At 47.2% G+C, this 21,628-nt stretch overlaps 1 protein-coding gene across 5 annotated transcripts in view; it reads left to right on the forward strand.

The window, feature by feature from the left end:
* The first annotated feature begins 1,568 nt into the window (after positions 1-1,568).
* LOC309861689 (uncharacterized protein) overlaps positions 1,569-21,628 on the forward strand; it is an 88,573-nt gene continuing 68,513 nt past the window's right edge. For 3 of the 5 annotated variants that reach the window (XR_014310137.1, XR_014310138.1, XM_082724811.1), the window contains exons 1-2: positions 2,047-2,896; positions 18,164-18,237. Coding sequence is in view for 3 of the 5 variants with exons in the window: in XM_082724811.1 (XP_082580937.1) it covers positions 2,062-2,896; positions 18,164-18,237 (909 nt within the window). In the remaining 2 variants the exon portion in view is untranslated. Of the gene's footprint in view, positions 2,897-18,163; positions 18,238-21,628 lie in introns of all 5 variants that reach the window. The other 2 variants (XM_082724812.1, XM_082724813.1) reach the window with 1 other exon arrangement.

Raw genomic sequence — 21,628 nt, forward strand, 5'->3', positions numbered from 1 at the left:
GTAAATTACATCCATATGAAATATGCAATACCACCCTGTGAGACCATGTTCAAGTACCTACAGTCCCCGAGGATGGACATTTTTGTGTTTCTTTTTGTTCACTGAGGCATCCGCAGTGCCCGAAAGAGTTCCTGGCATATATAGTAAATGCTCTACCCATGTGTGCAATGAAGTACAGCCTACTTCCTAAGCGCAGAATTAAGTACAGTCTATTCTGGGGCACCTGGGAGGCTCAGTCCTTACGCGTCTGCTCTGGTCTGCTCTCGGCTCAGGTCGTGATCTCAGAGTCCTGGGATCGAGTCCCCCGATTGAGCCCTCCAGGACTCCCTGCTAAGCGGAAAGGCTGCTTCTCTCTTTCCCACTCCCCCTGCTTGTGTTCCCTCTCTCCCAGTGTCTCTTTCTAATAAATAAATAATTTTTTTAATAAAGTACAGTCTATTCTATTAAAGGCCTGTTTCTGTAATGAGAATATACGTAACGCAAATGAACTCATTGATATATAGGGAAAGGGTATTCATAAAATGGGACGGTTGTACTGGTTCACAAGCAATTGTTCCCAGCACTTTAGTATTTTGCATCCGTAAGTATTGGCAGTTCCAAGCAAAACACAGCAGACCGCTGCTCGTGGAGAATACACAGTGCTGTGCCCATGCCCATCCACCCCATGTTCTTTCTCTTGGAGTCAGCTGGCCATGAGTTCTAACTTGGAAGGGTTTATTGTGAGGGGGAAATTCACCTCTTATACTTGTACATTTTGTGCTTATCTTCCAAACCCAACAGCCTCCATCCAACAACTCTCCTTCCAGTCCCTTCATCAGTGACTGCCATCTTTTTTTTTAAAGTAGAAGTCCTATATTTATATTTACCGTAATATTAGGAATTTAACATGGCTCATAAACTCTGCTAGTTTGGTTTTTGGAATGGTTACTGTTTTTGTTAGTGTTCTAGTTGCAATGTTACATAGATTTGGAGTCACTTGGGGGCACCGGGGTGGCTCAGTGGGTTGAGGGTGCGAGTGATGGTTTTGGGTGAGGTCATGATCTCAGGGTGGTGACGCTGAGCCCCAGGTCTGGCTCCAAGATCAGCAGGGAGTCTGCTTGAGATTCTCCTCCTCTGCCCTATCCCCCTAGTGCACGTGCACACACTCTCTCTAAAATAAATAAATCTTTTTAAAAAGATTTGGAATCCTTTGTTGCTAAGCCTATTTTCCCCATAAGCCTTGTTATTTCTAGTGTATGATTTCACAAAATGGGAAGAACACATACATCCTTTTATAGAATTGTTGTACTACAAACTTCTTTTCAATGAAGATAAGTAGGATTTGGCTGTGGGAGAAGATAAAAGAGAGCATTCCAATTCTGGCGAAAGCATCATCAACTCCCGAGTGGATACAGGATGGAAACTTCTGGGCGGAGGGGAGGAGTCTTGGCTGGCAAGCCACGCTCTGAGGAGTGGGTAAGTGGGTGGTTTTGAACAGAAGAGTTTTAAATTCAGAATTTTCTGTGGTAAAGTGCCTCCCAGAGCTTTTAGAACAGGAAGTGGCCTGCCTGAGCCTTGTTCTAGAATCATTACCCAGTAGGCATGTGCAGATGGACCCCGTGCAAGGAATGGGGGAGAGAGCACTGGAACCATTAAGTACCCAAACTGCGAAAATCCGGAAGGTGGCACTGGACTTGGAAAGGACGGGACAACTGAGAAGACCTTAAAATGAATAATTAGTAAGACTGGCTATGGCAATGGAAGGAGCTGGGGGAATTGAACTGTAGGGTCTGTGTTCAAGCAACCGGTGGAATAAGTTTTTCCAGACATGAGACAGAGAAGCTGGGGACATGGGCAGGTCTGACAAGAAAAAAAGACAAGAAGGCTATGCCTTTTCAGAGTGTCGGCTAAAGTGCCATAGGAATTCATCCTTAGACTGTATTTTGACAGAAGAAGATGGTTCAAAACCCTAATTAATCTATTTACGAATATTTGTGACTGCTTGCAGTTTCCTCACCTAAAGAATCACAGGGCAAAAAAACTTATGCCTGGAGCCCTCCTCTCCGGGAGAAGAAGGTGAGAATGGGGATCCGGCAGCCCCCAAACCCATCCTCCCGTTTACGATTCCGGGGGCTGGCGGGACGGCCGTTTTCCCGTTCCGGCCCGGGCCTGGGGAGCTGCTTCGGGCGCTCCAGGGCCCGCGCTCCGCGGAAGGAGTCCGGCCTATCACTCCCGTCTCCGACTTCGCCGCTCACTGCCTGGGCCGTGTGCATTCTCAGCGCTCCTGAGTTGCCCGAAACTGCCCCCCAAGGTTCCCCGAAGCGGGCCGGGGGTCTCTCCGCAGGATTTCAGGAGGCGCCGCCGGGCGGGCGCAGTGACCCGCTCCCAAGCCCCCGGGCCTCCGCCCCTCCTCCCGGGGATCCCCTTTCGCCAACGGCCTCGCTGGCCCCGCAGGACACTCCCCTCCGGAGGCCGGGCCTCGTCGTCCCGCCACCGCCCCCGCCTCGCCCCCGGCCGCCCCGCCCCGCCCCGCGCCAGGCGCCGGGAGAGCCCCGGGCCCCGACCCCTCCCCCTGAACGCCCGGCCCGAGAGCGGGACGGGGGCGGCGATGGTGACTGGGCAGCGGCGCGGGGCCGGGTGCTGGGCAGGGAGGCTCCGCGGCTTCTTTCTTTCTCTGCCCCCGCCCCTCTCTCTCCTCCTTCCTTGATAGCCCCGCCGGCGGCCGCCGAGGTCGGCGCTCTCGCCTCGTCTCCTCCCCCAGCTGGGGACCCTCTCCTCTCCCCTCCCTTGCCCCCTCCTCTCGCCGCCGCCTCCTCCTCCTCCTTGCCCGAGCGGCTAGCTGCGAGGAGGCGTAACGGAAAGCCCCGGCGTGGGGAAGGCTGCGAGCTCGGAGCCGGAGACGCGGAGCCGGGGTCGGGTGAGTTGGGAGTCGCCGGGCCCCCTGCGCGCTGCGGGAGGGAGAGCCCGCAGCCCCGGCCAGGTGGGGCGGGCGGCGCCGGCGGGGAGCACCCCGCCCCGGCGCTGGCGGGACCGTCGCGGCCGGCGGAGCCCGGGCTGCGTGCGCGGCGGCTGGCGCGGGAACCTGGTTCCCGCGCCCCCGGAGCCTACGGGGAGGGAAGAGGACAGTCCCCGGGATCGGGACGGGTGTCGGATGCTGGGCATGGAAGGAAGCGGCTGCTTCGGCTCTCGTCGCCGCGGCCGCCGGCAGCAGAAATGGAAAAATTGTTCCTAGAACGGCAATTTGCCGGGAAGCCGGCGCGAGCCTAGCTCTCCCGCCGCCACTGGCGGGCTCCGACCGGCGGTTCCCGCGGGCACCGCGGCGCGCGGATTTGGGCGCAGCCGGGCGCGGAGCTCCGCGCGCTTGGTACGGCGCCTCGGGAGCCTCGCGATGGTCGCCCCCGTGGGGCTTGGTGTGTGGCGTTGGGTCACGCCGGCCACAGACGTCAGCTGCTTTTCCAAATCTGGGCTGCATTTTTGTGGGCAGCGCAGTGATTTGGGGTGCGGGCTGGAGGAGGTGGGCGTGGAGCGGGGAAGACCACATCTGGGATGGAGGTTGAGCCCATGGGATGGCGTCAAGGGCTGGGGAAGACTCTGAGTGATTCTGGATGTTTTTAGGCACAAAGTTTCCCCTCATCCCGTTTTCCCCCCATCCATTCAGCGGTCTAGTGTTCTTTGAACTGAAAAAAGCAAAAGGATTTTCCTTCATCCCGTTTAATTTTTCTCTTAATCTAGAAGGGTCCTGAGTTTCAGGAGAGTCCTTGAGCTGTTTCAGTGCGAGTAAAGGAGAGTAAAGACTAAGTCTCATCCCCCACCCCCATCTTCACCCCCCCCAACCCCCACCCCGGGCCATTTCCTGTATTTCCCGTTTTCTCCCTGTGGTTGTGTGCGTAGTTGTAGGTTGCCATCAGTGACCCACATGTAAAACTACAACTTCTGTTTGCAATTGCAAAGTAGCCTGTGTAGACCAGTCTGTTTTTGAGCCACAGGGAGGAGAGGGATGAGTGCGAGGGGGGAGGGGAGCGGTTAGAGCCTCCTCCCAGAGAGTTAAACCTGAGTTATGAGTTCGAAGGACCGTTTATTATGGGCGCGTTGCTTTTCCTACACTCACTCGCTTGAGAGCTCCACCCCCAACAGGTTTAAGCGAGGATGGGTGCTAATTTCTTTGGCGTTGCCCTTTCCTGGGTGTTTCTGATTCTTTGCTCCTGGTCTTTTTAAACGCTGACTTCTTTTCAAATGGAAGAGATAGGGAACACATGCTAGCGGGAAGATAAAATGTTTTAAAGTAGCGGAAAGAAATAAAATCCAAGACTCTCATTTCTTTTTGCTATTCCACTGTGACAGGTTTGTTATTAATCTGTCAGAAATCTGATGCTGATGAAATATTTGAGGGGTTTGAAGTAATACCACTATTACCGTATGATAATATTTTTTCTAAGTGGTCACACATAGAGCAGGTAGTGTGGCTGGTTGTGGTTTGCAAAGGGTGCAGCAAACATTTTAGGCCAGGAGGGAAGACATGGTTTGTTGCAGGGGATGATAGGGGCGGGGAGGGAGAATCATTTGTCTTTGGAGCAGTCCAGTTTCGAAGAATAATTACTCTGCAAATGAACATCCTCAAATGTAATTTGAATCATGGTACATGAACTAGTCATTTGTCTTTAGGAAGGAAAAAGGATCTTTGTAGATGAGAGCAAAGCAGTGCCTTTTGGAAAAAGGAATGTATACTGTTCATTGATGTAGATGGGCTCACAATTGATGGCACCTGCCTACAAAGATGTGTGGACTTGTGAATTAAAGAGATTTCACTGCATATAGGGGACAGGGCAGAAAGGAAAATTCCACAGTGGAAGACAGAAAAACGACGTATGGAAAAGTACATAGTGCTTTTTAATGAACATTTTGTACAGCTTCTCAACTTCTTTATTGCAAAGAATTGACAAAATAGGCGAAAATGAGACCCAGATTGGCACTGTTGAGTTCCCAGAGATCCTACTTACTATCTGAACTTTGGACAAGTTATTTAATTTCTCTCAGCCTCGGTTTCTGTATCTATAAATTGGTGGTAATAAGAGTTCAAGTCGAAGATTAACCAGGATTACTTTTGTATAGAGCTTGGGGTGATGTCTTGTGCTGAGTGCTCAGAAAATGTTAATGTTGGTTGTCAACTATTTCAAATGCCCTGGAAAAAGCAGTGCCATGCAAAGCGTCGGAATGTATACCTGAAAGTGAGCTGTGGTTGCTTAAGGCAGACCCTGAGTTGAGGCTGTCCCCCTGCCCTCTGGCAGTCCACAGACAGAAACACTTGATCTTTCTAGAACATACACACTGCATCCTTTTGGCCTATTCTGGTCAGCCTTCTCTGGGACTCCAGTCCTAGGGAGTGTGTGGTAGAAGTTCCATGTGGCTCCGAGGGCAAGAGTACAACAGGTATGGGTTGCAACTCCAGGCCTCACTGGCCCTGTGTGGCAGGTTCTCAGGTTTCCAGTCCCATGAAAGTAAATATGCAAATTTTGTTTGAGGTGGGGAAGAAAACCTTAGTGGTGGACAAAAGTGTATATTTCTTGGGGAATCCTAAAAGCAACATTTTACTCAATGCTTACTGCTCTTGGAAAGCTACAAGCAGTAAGTAAATATCTAATTTCTAGAATTTTTTCCAAAAAGCAACTTTAAAGTCCGCTTTGGGGTTAATGATACACTGCCCAGTTTTTATTAAGGTTGTAACTAACACAAAGTGAACAAAAGGCATTCTTAGCAAAACACTTTCTTGAGCAGGGGAATGAGTTGTGTGTCACTCTTCTAATTGAGGAGGACTGCCTCTTTGCTCATTCATCCAATTCTTTTATCCTGTCATTCAGCAAATACTTATGAAGCCTGTTCCATGGGGCGGTCTCTGTTCTGGCCTCTGGTAACACAGCAAGAACCAAGAGGAGGCCTTGTCTCTCATAGAGTACACACTCTAGTTGGGGAAGCAAACTCTGTGCACAGGACTTCCATAAACCCAGGAAACTCCTTTTTTCTCTTTTTTCCTTTTTTTTTTTTTTTTTTTTTTAATTTATTTAGAAGAGCCTGTGCTAGGAGAGCAGAGAGCTGGCTGGGTGTGCTTCCCTCCCACAAGCCCGCCTGCTCAGAGGGAGTGATCCGTCTGTGGATAGCAGTGACAGGGGCAGCCAGTCCTGTGGGTTCTCTGTAGGAATAAGGGAGAACTGATTTATAAAAGTCTGTGTCCGGTTTGAATAGTGGGTGAGTAGAACCAACAGCCACATGCCATGAAAATAAATACTTTTTTCTCAGAGGTGAGATTTCTCAGCCTTAGGGAGGCAAAGAAGGAATTACAGGTCAGTTTTCATCATCAGCTTATAAAACCCAGATGTGTCCAGGGAGGAATCTGGTGTGGCACTTAAAAAACTTCTCTTGCTCTCTCGCTGTGTAAGGCATGAATGAAGGAATAAAGAAAAGTGGATGCTTGTTTCCTTATGCACCTTCCAGGTTTTCTTTTTTTCATCACTTTTTAAATAACATTAATACATGATGCAGTATCGCTTCTCGGCCTTTTGGCTAAGTGTAATACATGATGCAATAATAATTGGATGTTTGGGGTCTAGAAGACTTGCAAAGGTGTAAGATAGTCAAGGCTCTGATAGCAGTTGTGTGGACTGGAGGCAAGGTTGTATAGGGAAGACCCCGAGGGTACTGGGGTTGAGGGCAGAGCTGAGGAGTCTGAACCTCATCTCCAAAGCTGGTTGAATGGTGGGGAATTTGCAGCGGGTAGTTGACTTGCTTTATTGTGCTTTAGAAGAACTTGGTGGCTGTGACGTGGGCTGGGTGACAAGGGGAGCAGAATGGGGACCGAAGATGAGTTGGGAGGCTAGTGCAGGAATCCATGAGGAATTTGGAGAAGGAGAAGGAGAAGGGGAGAGGAGGGAGGAGGCCGGGAGAGATGGGTCACCCTTCTTTGGTCATCTTTTAGGTGTGGGCACTTAGTGAGACTGACCATTCACTGAGGTAAGCAGCTATGGGGACTCTCAATCTGAGGAGACAGTGAGGACTAATGAGCTCAGCTGAAGCCCAGACTGAACTGTGAGCCTTCCATGGGGAGATGCCCAGCAGAGAGCTGGAGACACAAGCAGGAAGAGAGGTCTGGAGCTAGAGATGAAAGAGGGAGTTGTTTTTATAGTAGTGGCAAGTGGTTGCCTGGTTGGTGGAGATTTATTAAATAGTGCTCCAGGTGACTGTAATCGGTGTCCTTGTAACTGAATTTTTCCCTTTTATCCTTTCAGCAGGCCTAACTGGGGATAGTCAAGCCCTTGACCTTGGCCTTAAATGACCAGTCTCTTACTGGTGTTATTTTACATACATGGTAGATCTGTTTATGTTATTTTGACCTGAAATAATTAAGAGGAATAGATGTAGAATGGCTCTGAACATATTTAATAGCTAGGATGTATATAACTAGCTATTAAGTATAATGTATAACTTAATAGCTAGGATGTAAAATTGATTACCTCCCCTCCCCCAGCACGCACGCGCGCACACACACACACACCCCAAAATTCATATGTGGAAACCCTGATTTCTAGTGTGGTAGTATTTAAAGGTTAGGCCTTTCGGAGGTGATTAGGTTTGTATGAGTCATGTAGGTGGAGTTCCTTAGGAGGATTAGTGTCCTCAGGAGGTGGGAAAGCTAGACCAAAGCACCTGTGAGCTCCCTTTCCACCACAGAGAAGGCTGCCATCTGCAAGCCTGGAACAGGAACCAAACCTGACAGTGCCTTGATCTTGGACTCACAACCTCCAGAATAGCGAGAAAGAAATGCTGGTGAAGTCACCCAGTCTATGGTATTTTGTTATTGCTGCTCCAACCGACTATTACACAGGTGTGTGTTGTATTTCAGAAAATGCAAGATGACATTTACTTGCTGAGAAAGTAGTTTTGTGTGCATCTAGAAAATACCAAATACAGTTAAAGAGGAGTGTCATCTGCACATTTTCTTAGTTAAACCGTAATACCCTTGGCTAGGTCAAGAGAAGTACCCAACTCTGACTCTGAGACTTGCCAGGTAAGAAAGGAGAACCTCACTGTATTTTGACTTTTCCTCCTGTGGCTTTGATTTGGATTTAATACCATGTTTGTTGATTAAGTGGTGCTTTGGAGAGTATTTAAAAAATATTTTAGTCAAAATTAAGTAAGGTTTCTGAGGTGTTTACTTGGGTGAATTTTTGAGGTTCCATTGAGGATAGTGCAGCCAAACTAGCTTTTAAGATCTTCATGTGGTTTCTAAAACATTAAGTACTGAATTCTGTAGTCAGTTATGGTATTTGAATGAAGACTATTGAGGGTTTTAGCAGGTCCATAGCAAATAATGTTTAACACCTACTGAAGTGACATTAGCGAGAAAAGCAGTACTTTGCTTGATTCTTGTATATGGACAGAGAGGAGTTCATGAGGCGTCACCAGGTTTCCTGGCTTTTGGCAACTTCAAGGTAACACTCTGAGGATTTGCAGCCCAAGCTAGTAATATGAAGCTCAGGTGTTAGCAACAGTGAATAAGGGGCCTTTAAAGCACTCCCTGTCTGTGGAACTAAGGTTATTTCCATGTGGGCTGAATATCTCTCATCCTACAAGTGCCCAGGCTTACAGGGATCCCTGGATGTCTGGAAGGGAGCTGCACACATGCTTGTGGTTCCAGGTCGGTTGTTCCATACACCCTTTCTTGCAACACTAATTTTCTTCCCTTAGAGAGGCGTCCGTGTGAGGACGCGGTGAGGAGGCCGCCGTCTGTGACACAGGACGGAGGCTCCGAATCTGTAGGTGTCCTGAGAACTTGTACTGGGAAGACTAAGGTTTGTTTTCATGTCTACGAAGGAGAGGCTTATCTGCCTTCTTTTTTGAAGTTACCATATGGCCCTCGAGGGCTATTGTTGTTAATTTGAATTTCATTCATTTGTGGAATAATTAAAAGTGTGCAAAATAGACCCCAGTGAATGCCTGTTAAATTGTATGCATGCTGTTTGATCTGTGCACACTGTGACTCCCCTTACTGCTGTGGATTTAGGGTAAGACCAGCAGGGATTACGAACCATTGTCAGGCTGTGTAACCAGCAAGAACACCTCCCCTCATGCTTGCCTGCTTAACTGGGGTGCCACGGAAAGGAAAGCTGGCAGCCGTAGACAGTCTGGAAGGATGGAGACTGAACTTTTGACTGTTCGTGTTGGGCTAGTACGATTAGAAGTGACCAGTTATTTTCTTTATTCTCCTGTTTTTCAGGCTTTCTGTAAATAGCATGTTACTTTTAAAACCAGAGCAAAACACTTGGTGGGTGTGTGTGCTTGTGCAAATAGTTTTGGCCACAGCACTGTACATCTCCTTAAATATGTGATGCATCCGTAATAAAGCAGGTTTCTGCTTTAAAAAGGAATTGTAATTCCTGTTTGTGGTAAACACCTCCCATAGTGGGAGGCTGGGAATACAACCAAGCTTGGGTGCTGTGACCCCCCTCCCCCCAGCCAGAGTGGGGCAGCTTCCTCTGAACTCTAGGCAAGAACCCATTCCTGACCCTATATTTTCCATGTTTTCCTGAACATTGTAGATGTGATTTGAGAGGTATTTCACTTATGTAGCTAAGCATGTAAATGTCTTTCTAATTGATCAGGACTTTTGAATTAAATCTGAAAAGTAATCAGTTAAATATGTACTCTACCCATATGTTAGGTTTCTTTCTTTTTTAAAAATTGTTTCAGTGTTCATTAGAACCCAGCCCAGCAGTGAGATCTTAAATACTTCTTCAGCAGCAACCTCTCCACATGCCTGGAAAATTAGAGGGGCTCTTTTTCCTCTACTGGTTCTATTGTTCAGCATTTTCTTTCTTTCCACATTGAGCTGTGTTGTCAAGGGCACCTGGAGTTCAAGCTTCCTTTCTCCTGGGGCAGGCTGCAGTTGGGCCGAATTTCACATGTTGTGTTCCAGTTCTCAGGCAGTTAGCCAGTTGTTTAAGGATGGTTGTAACTGCGTGGACAGTAGCTTCTTTTCATGTTGAGGTAAGTGGTACATGGCAGACACTTATTTAGGGCAAATTAACCTCTTAAAATTTTAAAACTTGTTTCCCTTGCCTACGAAGACAAAATTTTCTGAAATTAAAAATAATGGATTGGGTAGTCTGGGATCTGCAAACTTAGCAGGAAACAGCCTTTTTGTCTTCATAAATGTATACCACTTGGGTATTCAATATAGACTTAAGAAAAACCTGGGTCACAACTTTAAAAACGGTCTAAAATTCCATCCAGTTTTTTAAATGGCTGTCTATTCCCAGAAGATGATCTGGCGTAGAGAAGTATGTATAAACAGATCCTCATACTCTGTCGTTTGCTCATTTTTATAGCAGTCATTTCAAGGTTTTTCTGAATTGGGAGTTCATAATTTGCCCCCTAATTACTAATTCTGCATGGATTTATGCTGTACTCTGTAGCATAGTGCACTGGCTTAAACAGGTGATGGGGTCTTTTTGATCTGAATTCTGTTGGTAAATGAGCATGCTTAGGTCGTCTGGTCTGCTTATGTATTTTTTTTCAGTTTGTGCTGAGGTCTGTACTTTTTTTCTCCATTAGTAACGAAAGGGCAGCATCAAAGAGAGCCAGGCCGATGCGTGGAATGTCCTAACTATAACCCGAAGCCTGAAAGAGCTGTAGCCAGGTACAGAGGCCACACTCAATGATAAGAACCCAAGTGATGGTGGTGATGAAAAAGTGCGGCAGTTGTGTGGTCACCTGTGCGGATAAGTGGTTGGGGGACTGGTGAGGATAGGCTGATGAGCTTTGCTGCAGAAGGACTGCTGCATCCTTGGTCTGGAAACTAGACTCATGGACCCTAAGACTATGTGAGCTTTCTTGGCACCCACTTTAGTCAACACAACTGGCATGTTTTGAAAACATTTTAGAATGAGAAGTGCCAGGTTAGATTTCCTCTTGCTGCTATATATGTGTGAGTTTTTTTTTTTTTTAAAGGTTGACCGTGGGACTTCCCGTTTCTGTTCAGATAATTTGAATTCTGACCTGGTCATCTGTCATGGCAGCCATCCCTCTGGGCTGCATGTTGTCTTCTGTAATACTTTCTGCTCACCAGTCCCTGAAGTTCTTTGAGTCACTCAGTGGTGCCACTCTGCTAAGCCTCCCCTTGTCATTCTTCTGAGTGCTCTTATTATCCAGGGGTGTGTCAGCCTTTGTAGGTGGCCAGGGGGTACAGGGCTGGCATCTGTGCCAATGAATAGAGGACCCTAATCATACTTGTGATCTTGCCCTCATTAACACTGTGTTGGAACCAAGAGAGCCAGCGTTCCATGGTATTGTTTGACTTTGGATTGTCTCTATTGATTTTTAGTCGCAGGGTCTGTATTTCAGCCTTCTAAGGAATATAAGAGTGAGACAAGAATGTAGGAGATTATCAGTTCTTATTGCCTCTTTCTAACTCCCAAAAGTTGGGTTTTGGATTACTAGCTAGTTTTGTACCCTGCTGATGGTGATTTGGTCCCAGGACAAACCAAGACTGACAAAAGTGTGGGGGAGAAGGCCTCCGAGAGTCTAGAGTGTTAGAGGGTAGGCTGATGACCTGGGTGTCCCACAGGTGGGGATGAAAGTCTTACACTGGTACCCCCAAACATCAGTGAGCACAAGAATCCCTTGGATCTTGTTACAATGCAGATTCTGCTTCAGCAGGCCTGGGTGGGGCCTGGGAGTCTGTATCTCTAAATGCTTCCTGCCACGTTGATGCTGATGGTTCTGTGGAAAACACTTTGAATAGCCAGGCCTCACACAAAGTTGGGACCTGAATAAGACTATGAACTAGATAGCTGGTGGTTAAAACCTGTGAAGTCTGATAACCAGAGGCACCTGTGGGGTCTGACTTTGCACCGGTTGCCTGCTACTTAGAGCTGGTCTGTATTGGGATGAGAGTGAAGGCCCTCAGCCTCCTCATCCATTAGGGTCTGTAATGACCACCAGGAGCAGCTGTGTAGTATTTCCTTTAGTCCTTAGGGCAGGGAGGTTCCAGAGGGTCTTTTAGGTGGGATATGATTAACCTAAAGGGCAGGTTTTATTTCTGCTAAGTTTTAGTTAAATTGATTTCCCCATTACATGTTGACTGTATTCCATAACTTTATTTATTTAAATGTTTATGTATTTATTTATGGGAGAGAGAGCGTGCGCACGCATGAGAGAGTGAGAGGAAGCAAGCACGCACATGTGCGAACGCATGTTGGGACAGGGGCAGAGGGAGCGTATCTTCAAGCAGATTCTCTGCTGAGTGTGGAGCCTTTGGCTGGGCTTGATCTCACCACCCTTGAGATAACAACCTGAGCAGGCTGCAAGGGTCAGCTGCTTAAGCGACTGAACCACTCAGGTGCCCCTATATTTTATAATTTTGTAAAAAGATTTTACTTATTTGAGAGGGAGAGTGAGCACAGGCAGGGGAGGGCCAGAGGGAGGAGAAGCAGATGCAGGCCTGATCCCTGAGATCATGACCTGAGCCGAAGGCAGATACTTAATAGACTGAGCCACTCAGGTGTCCCTATATTTTATAATTTTATTTATATTTATAATTTTAACTGGATAGAAGGCTCTAACTAGGGGCTTCTCCCCCTGGCATGAAGCCTGCTTCTGATGTAGTTTAGGTATATACCCCTCCTCTGAGGTTTTAACTTTGTAAGACTGGAGAGGGTCCTAGGATCTGTATGTTTTTCAACAAGCTTCTAGGTAGTTCTTATGGTCAGGCAGTTTCTAGAAACAACAATGTAGAGAAACATTAATTTAGAAACCCATCCTTCTGAGCCTGTGATGTTGACCATGTCTGAGGGACACCCTTACATGTTCTTTTCTTGGCCTCTTGGGTACTGGTTTCTGTCCCATGGAATCACTTCAATTTTTATCTTGACACATGCTTCATTTTTACAGAGAGACCCTTATCTTGGATGGGACCAAATGAAAGAGCCCTGTTTGAACAACATAAGACATCGGTTCTGTGAGGCTGTTATTTTTAGGAAGGTTTTATAGACACTGACTATTAAACACTTTTGGGCCTTCTTGGAAATACTAGGCTCTAAGCTTTGGACCTCTGTGGAGAAGTCCAAGGAATGTCCTGCAGCTGACTTTTCCCACACCCTCTCCCACTTTGGTTTAGACAGACAGCTGGGGATAATAGTGTCCCCTTTCTAAATAAATGCTGACTAGACATGGATGAGGAAGGACCCCTCATCCTCCACAGACCAGTTTGGTTCTGATCCAGGTAAGCTGACAGATTGAGGAGTTGGGCTTTCCATATCATTCTACTGACATTGACCTCCTTGTCTACAAATGCAGGGTTCCTCTCAGCCCCACCCGGGGGACCAAGTCAGTTTATGAAGTGGGTGAAAGTAGGAAATGGTTGCTGTGATGGGATTGGAGGGATGGAGAAAGGGTTCTTCCCTGGTGATTCTCAGAGTGTTACATTTCCATCAGAAACTGCATCAGAAGCAGGCTTCATGCCAGAGATGTGTGGTTATTTGATCCACACTTAATTATTAGTGATTTCCTGACAGGAACACCTGTAATCTGGCAGGAACATCCTTATTGGGGTGTTAGCAATGGTCACTGAGATGAAGAAGATTCCTGCTCTGTCTGCAATTATGTATGACAACATCAAAGTCCCCAGGAACTGCTGAGTGCAAGTCATAAGCTAGTCTATTAAAAATTAAAAAAATAATTTGGAATTCACTTAACTGTTGTGCCTAAAATTTTATCACTGGAGAAATTGGGTGAAACACTTCTCTTTAAACCTCTTCTTCAACATGTAAGCATCTATAGAACAGGGAACACATTTTTTATTTGTACCTTCATAGGAATACTTTCGTAAAATGCTTCTCAAAAGCAGTTGGCTAGGATTGGGGGAGAGTGGACTCTGACTTGATGGGGTGAAGTGTGGGGTCTGGACGAGGAGAGCAGTGCCACAGGGGATGGCTAGAGACAACAGGTATGTGAGGAGGTGTGTGGGGCTGCTCACCAGGGGCCACAGTGAGCTGGGAGTGCAGTGGGCAGAACTGGTTCTCGTTCACTTTGTGTGTGTGTGTATGTGTGGGCAGGGGACTCAGAGAGCCCCCGTGTGTGTGTATGTGTGTTCGGGGACTCGGAGAGCCTTGATGATGTGTGTGGCATATTTCACATACACTTGACCAGTTGTGATGAAAAGCCGGGTGATTTATTTAAGAAAATTAAGATTAAACATCATAATTGTACTTGGGATTATTTTGCTCTTTTTTATAAGTCTGTTTGATTTTGAGAGAAAAGCTGAGGAAATGATTTGGGTTCTGTACCTGCTTAACAGGTGAACTTGGCCAGTAGGAGAGAACTTCCTCTGTGTAGGGGCTTTTTTCCTAGTCTGTTCTGAGAAGGGCTTGACTCTTCTGAGAGGCTGTGCCACTTAGAAAGTGTGTGTTAGGGGGCGCCTGGGTGGCTCAGCGGGTTAAGGCCTCTGCCTTCAGCTCAGGTCAAGATCTCAGGGTCCTGGGATTGAGCCTCACGTCGGGCTCTCTGCTCAGCAGGGAGCCTGCTTCCTCCTCTCTCTCTTTCTGCCTACTTGTGATCTCTCTGTCAAATGAAAGTGTGTGTTAGTGACTGCTTTCTCTCCCTTATCTGCGAAGCTCCTGGCTGAACTCTGAGCTTGGACATCCTATTACCGAAGCCAAAGCTTGTTTGAGTGGTATAGTGTGTTTTCAGAATAGTATGATGATGAGTTGGGAGATTACATTTGCCCCTATTGGCTGAGTAAGACTGAACTGATAGGGAAGTGATCAAGAAGTACATCCCAGGGACCAGAACTCTGGAAATTTTTTTGAAGACCAACCCACACCTTCACTGATGGCTGGTTTTTTGGTTTTTTTTTTAATTTTTTTCCCTGTCTTTCCGATTGAGCTTAGTGCTCCTAATTCTAAGATTCACAAGGTGTTCCTCATGTTCTTGGGCAGGGTCTTCAGATAAAACACACAGAAAACGAATCCGTTCTATTACAAATAAAATACCTTTGTCTTCAAGGGGTACTGGTTTGCTGGTACCCAGGAGAGGTGGGAACACACAGCCTGTGACTGTTGTAAAACACCGAGAACCATTTCTTACCGCCCAACCCTCCATTCCGTGCTGTGACTATGAGCTTGCTCTGTGACCTTGGACAAGTCATTTTACCTGTTGGGGCTAGAGAAGGTAAGGGGGTGAATCTAGGCCTGAAATTCATATTCTAGGTGAGTCTCCATGTTCAGTCATTTATGCAGCACAAGCTTACTGAACCCCAGTAAGCTGGAGCCGACAGTCTGGAGATGGCAGAGCAGTTGTCTCTCTTGTGGGTAGTGAGGTGCGCAGTGCGGGGTGGATAAGCCACGTGGGCCATGTAGAGGCCTCTAGAAGGTGTGGACCTCACATGCCCAGAGCAGGTGGGGAGACTCTGCAGGTTTGGGATGCAGTCTAGGGAGGGCACTAGGGATATCTGCGGCCCTGCTTGTGCCCCTGGTCTACGTGGGTTTGTGGACCTGCTAGGAGATCCTGCAGCTCTGCTGCCCTCGCTGTGGCGTGGCCAAGAGGGCAATACTCTGGAAGCTGAGTCAAGTCTGGAAGCGGTTGGGGTGTGCATTTTGTCACCATGATCTGTCTTGATCCAACCGAATACTGTTTTTATGTTTTGGACCCCATTTTTCCCCTTTTGTAAAGATAAGTGAGAACTATAGAAACAATGTGAGGTTTTGCCTGCTCTTTACAGAAATATGCTTTTTTTGGGGGGGGGGCGGTAATTTTTTCTTGCTTAGAGAAAGAAGACAGATATTCAAAGTGAGAGGCAGCTGAAGCGAGCTATTCTCAACCCCAAATGACTTGGCTCCTGGGCCTTGGCATCTCTGTAACCACAGAGGGTGCTCCACACTCCAGGAAGAAACTTGACCCTTTCATAAAACCATGTGAAGCTTTCTGGATGGCCTGTTTCTTTTCTCGAGTAGTCAGATTTTATATCTAGGTGGGAGGAAAAGTATTGTCTGAGAGAAGAAGTGTGTGCTTGCTTCGGTAGCTCATACACTAAAATTAGAATCACACAGGGGTGCCTAGGTGGCTTAGTCGGTTAAGCATCTGCCTTAGGCTCAGGTCATGATCCCAGGGTCCTAGGATCGAGCCCCTCATTGGGTTCCCTGCAGAGGGGGGAGCCTGCTTTTCCCTCTCCTCCCTGCTTGTGTTTTCTCTCACTATCTCTCCTCTCCCTCTCAAATAAATAAAATCTTAAAAAAAAAAAAAGTAAATAAAGTTGGAACAATACAGAGATAAACATGGCCCTGTGGCAAGGATGACAGACAAATCTGTGAAGCATTCAATATTTAAAAATGAATGGATGAAGGGTGCCTGGCTGGCTCAGTTGGAAGAACATGCGGGTCTTGATCTTGGAGTTGTGAGTTTGAGCCTCACACTGGGTGCAGAGATTACATAAAATAAAAGGTCTTTAAAGAAATAAAGATGAATGTTTCTTGGGGAAATGAAATCCTCCTGCAGTGGTGGGCCCTGGGCTCTCTACCCATCAATCTGTAGGGCTAGGAGGAGTTCTGAGCATCAACAAGGATGGGCATTTTCATGTGAACAAAAATGGACACCATAGGTAATAGGCCAGGCCAGCCCTTCTGTACTCTGCACCCTCCCCAACCCCACTCCTGGCACTGCCCCCATTTAGAGCATCTGGATCACCTGGAGGCCTGCTTTTTTTTTTTTTTTTTTTTTTTTTTTGCTTTTTTAAAAGATTTTATCTATTTATTTATTTATTTTTAAAGATTTTATTTATTTATTTGACAGAGATTACAGGTAGGCAGAGAGGCAGGCAGAGAGAGAGGGGAAGCAGGCTCCCCACTGAGCAGAGAGCCCGATGTGGGGCTCTATCCCAGGACCCTGAGATCATGACCTGAGCCGAAAGCAGAGGCTTTAACCCACTGAGCCACCCAGGCGCCCCCTGGAGAGCTTTTAATAACACACATGGCTGGGCCCTACCCTCAGAGATTCTGAGTTGCTAGGTCTAGGGTGGGCTGAGAATCTGGATTTCTAACACATTCCCAGCTGATACTGATGCTGCTAGTCTAGGGGGTCACTTTGAGAACCACGGGAACACCAGGCACACCTTGACCTTCTGGAGGTTGTGTTGGGACAGGCAGGCTCCACTCTCCGTGGGGTGTCTGCCTCTGGGTAATGGCCCCGTGCTGAAGGAGCCAGTAATGGGGAAGCCGTGGTTTGCCTGGAGTGCCAGGGGGACCCCAGCCTGGAGCCTTCTCTCAGTCCTCTGCAAACAGGCCAGCGAGGTGGCATTCAGGGGACTCTCAATCAGTGGGACTCCCATGGCCTCCTTTAATACCTTCTTTTCTGTGGTGTTCCCGGACCATGCTTCTCTCCTCTGTAAGACCCTTCATAGTCGTGCCATTGGCCTTAAGGTAAAGTCCAGACTCTCCTAAAATGGCTGCAGGGCCTTTTGTGATTCCCTCCCTTCACAGCTTCGTGTCTTGCCAGTCTTCCTCTTGGCTCCTGGAATACTCCAGTTCTCATTAACCCCTTTCTTGGGAGAGCTCACTCTATTCTTCCTGCTTCAAGAGCATCCAACTTGGCTGGTGCCTCTGTCAGGCAGGCTATTTGCTTGTCCTCTTTGTCTGGCCAACTCCTGCTTGTCAGACCTCATCTTGGCTGTCACTGCTCTGGGGAGCTCCCTTTGACCCTTCTGGGACCAGCTAGTACTTTCGTAAAGGCTTCACATCACCTTGTCTTTTTCTTACTTGCCTCTTATCAGCTGCATCAGGGTCCTGATTACTCGCTGTCTCTGTCTGTGTCTCTCTGGATTGTCAGCTCCCAGAGGGCCGCCAACCCATCACGTGCTCAGTCATGTGACTCTGGGCATGGCATGGTTGTTCAGTGAGAAGGGTACTGCAGGGAAGGAAACTGAGGCAAAGGTAGGTTAAGTACCTACCTGGCTTACAGTTACCCTGTCACTGAGTTCCAGCACTGGGATTCTAACCCAGGGCTCCCTGACCCAACCCCCCTTCCTGGCCAGACTTTCTGCTTTGAGACCAAGGAGCCTAGGCGTGGTCTGCAGGCCTTTCCTGAGCGCATTAAAAGACTGCTTGTTCCAGATTAACCAAAATGGCCCTTTCTTATTGTTTTTCAGGTCGGCGGGGAAGCAGACTCTTGAATTCACAGCTGACTTATGATTTTGCCTCTTGTTACAGAGCACTCACACAGGTAAAGACCTGCTCGCACTCAGGTGGGATGTAGGCAAACTCTGGCCCTGATGATGTGCTCTGATAACCACGCAGAGTTCTCATTCATTAAAAAGAAAATCCTCTATGTAGGGTGACATTTCCTGTAAGAAAGGTGTGAAGTGGTCCCCTGCCCCTGTGGGGAATTGCAGGGCGAAGGTGTTTACTTGGCTGGCTTTCTCCTGGGCATTGCTGGCCTTCTCATTACCAACATTTTTTACTTTGAGCAGGGCTCCCTTCTGCAGTCCATGGGAGTTTGGTCTTTTAGAATTATTTTTCCTCATTTAAGACCCAGCCCAAATATCATATGCTATTGATCAGACTGTTTCAGCGAGAGGCTTTTTGGAGCCTAGCCTTTCCTCTTGGCTTTACAGCAGAACCACTCACAGCCTGTCTGCTCACACAGCGCTCTTGCTCGCCGTGTGAGCTGGACGTATTTGTTCGTGCACAACTTCTCCCTCTAGTCTGTGAGTTCCTTTACTGCCATCTCCCACCTAGCCCGTTTCCTGGCATGGAGCAGACTTTCAATAAATGAATAAATATGTTTGATGAAGAAAACATTCTTGGTGACAAAAACATCATAATGTATTTCTAAGCCAATTAAGTGATTTGTAGAGTGCCTCTTTGCTCATATGACCATGTATAATTGAGAATTTACCATAATAAGTCAATAGGAGTTTAGATTCCTCCCCCAATGAAAAGGCGTTTTCATGTCATTGTCTTTCTATGGAATAATAAGTGGAGCTAGGTCATGGAGCACTGATGTGCTAAATGGCAGCCTGTGACCATGAGCAGCCAGCCCTCCTGGCTGCCTTGGGAGAGACTATGGTCAGCTAGACCCCGGGAGCCGTGGTCAGTCCCAGCACTGAACATGTGTCTAAATGTGTAAGGGAGCAAATAAGAGACTTGCCCAGTTTACAACCAAGAGGAAATAAAAATATTTCTGAGTGATTTGAGCAATTGCTCTTAAAACACAGTTGAGGTTTAAATAAGGTTCGCAAAAACCTTAAGTCATTGCATCTGTCTTTCCCAAACTTCTCCGCAGGATGGGTTCTTTGAGATGTGGGCTGATTGGCTTGATGCTGTTTTGTTTCACCCTGGGTATTGGGAGTAGCAGCCCCCAGGCTGGTGGTTCACGGAGTATTGAAACCAGCATGGGACCTGGGTCTTCACACAGGAGAATATGGTTTTGAGTCTTCGCTCTTCCCTTCTTCTCCTGCCTCCCCAAGAACACTGCTCATTGTTTGGCTGTTTCAGCTACTCTGGTGAGGTGTGTGGAGCACTGAAGCAAAAAGAAAGGAGTCTTCTTCTGGTTTCTGCATTCCTAGTAGAGGTCCTGGTTGATGAGTCGCACATAAAAGCAGTCACATAGCTGTGGTTTCTTTTACCTGGTGCTGAGCCCCAGCTACATAGCTGCGTGCGAGAATTTAGTGAAAGACAAGGCAGCCCAAGAAGTCTGAATCTCAGCTGACCTTTTTCATGTTCTTAAAATTTCCTAGGGTTTGGGTAGAGTGAGGACTTGAGCTTTGCCCAAGAATTTGCAGTCTCCATGGAAGCCAGTTTGTCTATCATACTTGAAGAATAAATTAAGGAAATTAATTGCAGTTTAAAAGCCCAGATGGTAAGATCTGAGTGAGTTTTAGCTTTTTAGGTTTTGGAATTTGAGATATTATTGCCTGTTGTGTGCTACACTATTCCTGCAGAGGCCATATGCAAGGTGGTGTCTGTGTGTCTGGTTTTTATCCTGCCAAATACATGGGGAGCACTTACCAATTGGTAAGCATTAGCAGCTTATTGAGCTAGAAGATACCTGATTCTTAGAGCGACTCCTGGTTTACAATACAAGTCTAATCTAGTTAGAAAACAAATGTAGTGGGTGAAGTCATCAAGTTCCTGAGCTGATCCTCTTCCTTATGGCACAGGCACACAGAGGTATACATCCAGACACAATTCACTAGCATTCCCTAGTCATACCTTGACCACCCCTCATCATTTTCAGTAGCCCAAGAAGTGATACAGTTCCTGGATTTTCTTAGAGCTTCTGAACTTTGTTTGGGATGGGGGAGGGGTGGTTCTTCTTTCATGGAATGTTTACGGTTTCTAAAGATGGGCCTGCTGGTGCCTCAGCAGAATTTGTATATCAGGGCCTGTGTGTGTGTCAGTGTGTGTTTAATATAGCCATTTTGGTGTGTTGGCCTTGATCCAAAGACTCTGTCCAGCATGGGCCCCTTGTGTCCAGGGTAGACACTTGGGAGCCATCAGAGCAAAGGCAACAAGCGGACACAGCAACTGTGCTGCTGGTCTCAGGCCCCAGTGTCATTAGTTTGCAGGGACTGACCTTGTCCTTTATTGCTGAAATGGCAGGGAACCCAGACTGCATGTGGTTCTAGATAACACAGAAAAGAAATGGCCCATCTCCCCTCAGGTATCTAGGGTTTTTTTGTTTGTTTGTTTTTCAGGTGAAACCTTTATCTTTTCTTCTTCTTAAGGAAGAAGCAAAGTCTCCAATATAGGCTTTCAGGTTTCATTGCAAAGCTGCACCCAGGAATTGACAGCTCTGGGAGGGGGAGTTTGGTTTTTTTTCCCCATGTCCAGGGCAGAGTCAGCGCGTTATTTAGGAGCCACTTTGTGCTTTGATCAGGCGACTTGTCAGCTGTGGTTTGTGGGCTGGTTTGTCTTATCCACTGTGGGTGTTTGTTGTTGATTTCAAGATAACTTATAAGTAGTTTCCAGGATGACTTGCTTGTAAATAGGTGCTCTTGGACTTCTCCTTTATGAAGGGACTGTTCTTGTGATCACTCTCCTGTCCTCTTCCAATTAAGAAATGGCTGTGTCCTGTTCCTCAGCATCTTCTTACAATTACGGACCCGAGGTGGAAGGAGGCCTTGGGGTAACTAGTTAATAAAAGTAACTTTCCCAAATAGGAGAGGAAGCTCTTTCACTCTCTTTTAATGGTGAAGAGTAAATACGTGCATTTTAAATGTTTCCATTTCTCTTGAAAGCATTTCTTACATGGCACAGTTTCCGAGGCTTCTGGAATCCTATTCTCTCAAATCCCTTTTTCAAAGCTGGACAGACCCCTGCCTGGCTCCCTTCAGCCCACCTCTGCTGATGTTTATCTCTTCTCTTTTATTTCCCGACAGCCATGCCTGGTGCTCACCTCCCTGCCCTTTCCCCCTGCCTGCCTGGGGTTGCTGCCGGGTGTCCTTCTCCTCTTTCTGGTCGCAAACTGGAAAAGAAAACAAATAGCCCAAGCTCCCTTTGCAGCCCAGCAGGCCGGGGTAAATAGTCCTCATTCTCCTTGTTCTTGGGTTCAAAGTGCACTTCACATTTTATGGGGGTGATGAGCCCTCCCAAGGTGCTAGTTTGAGGGG

Source organism: Mustela nivalis, assembly GCF_964662115.1.
Source record: "Mustela nivalis genome assembly, chromosome: 3".
Classification (NCBI taxonomy): domain Eukaryota; kingdom Metazoa; phylum Chordata; class Mammalia; order Carnivora; family Mustelidae; genus Mustela; species Mustela nivalis.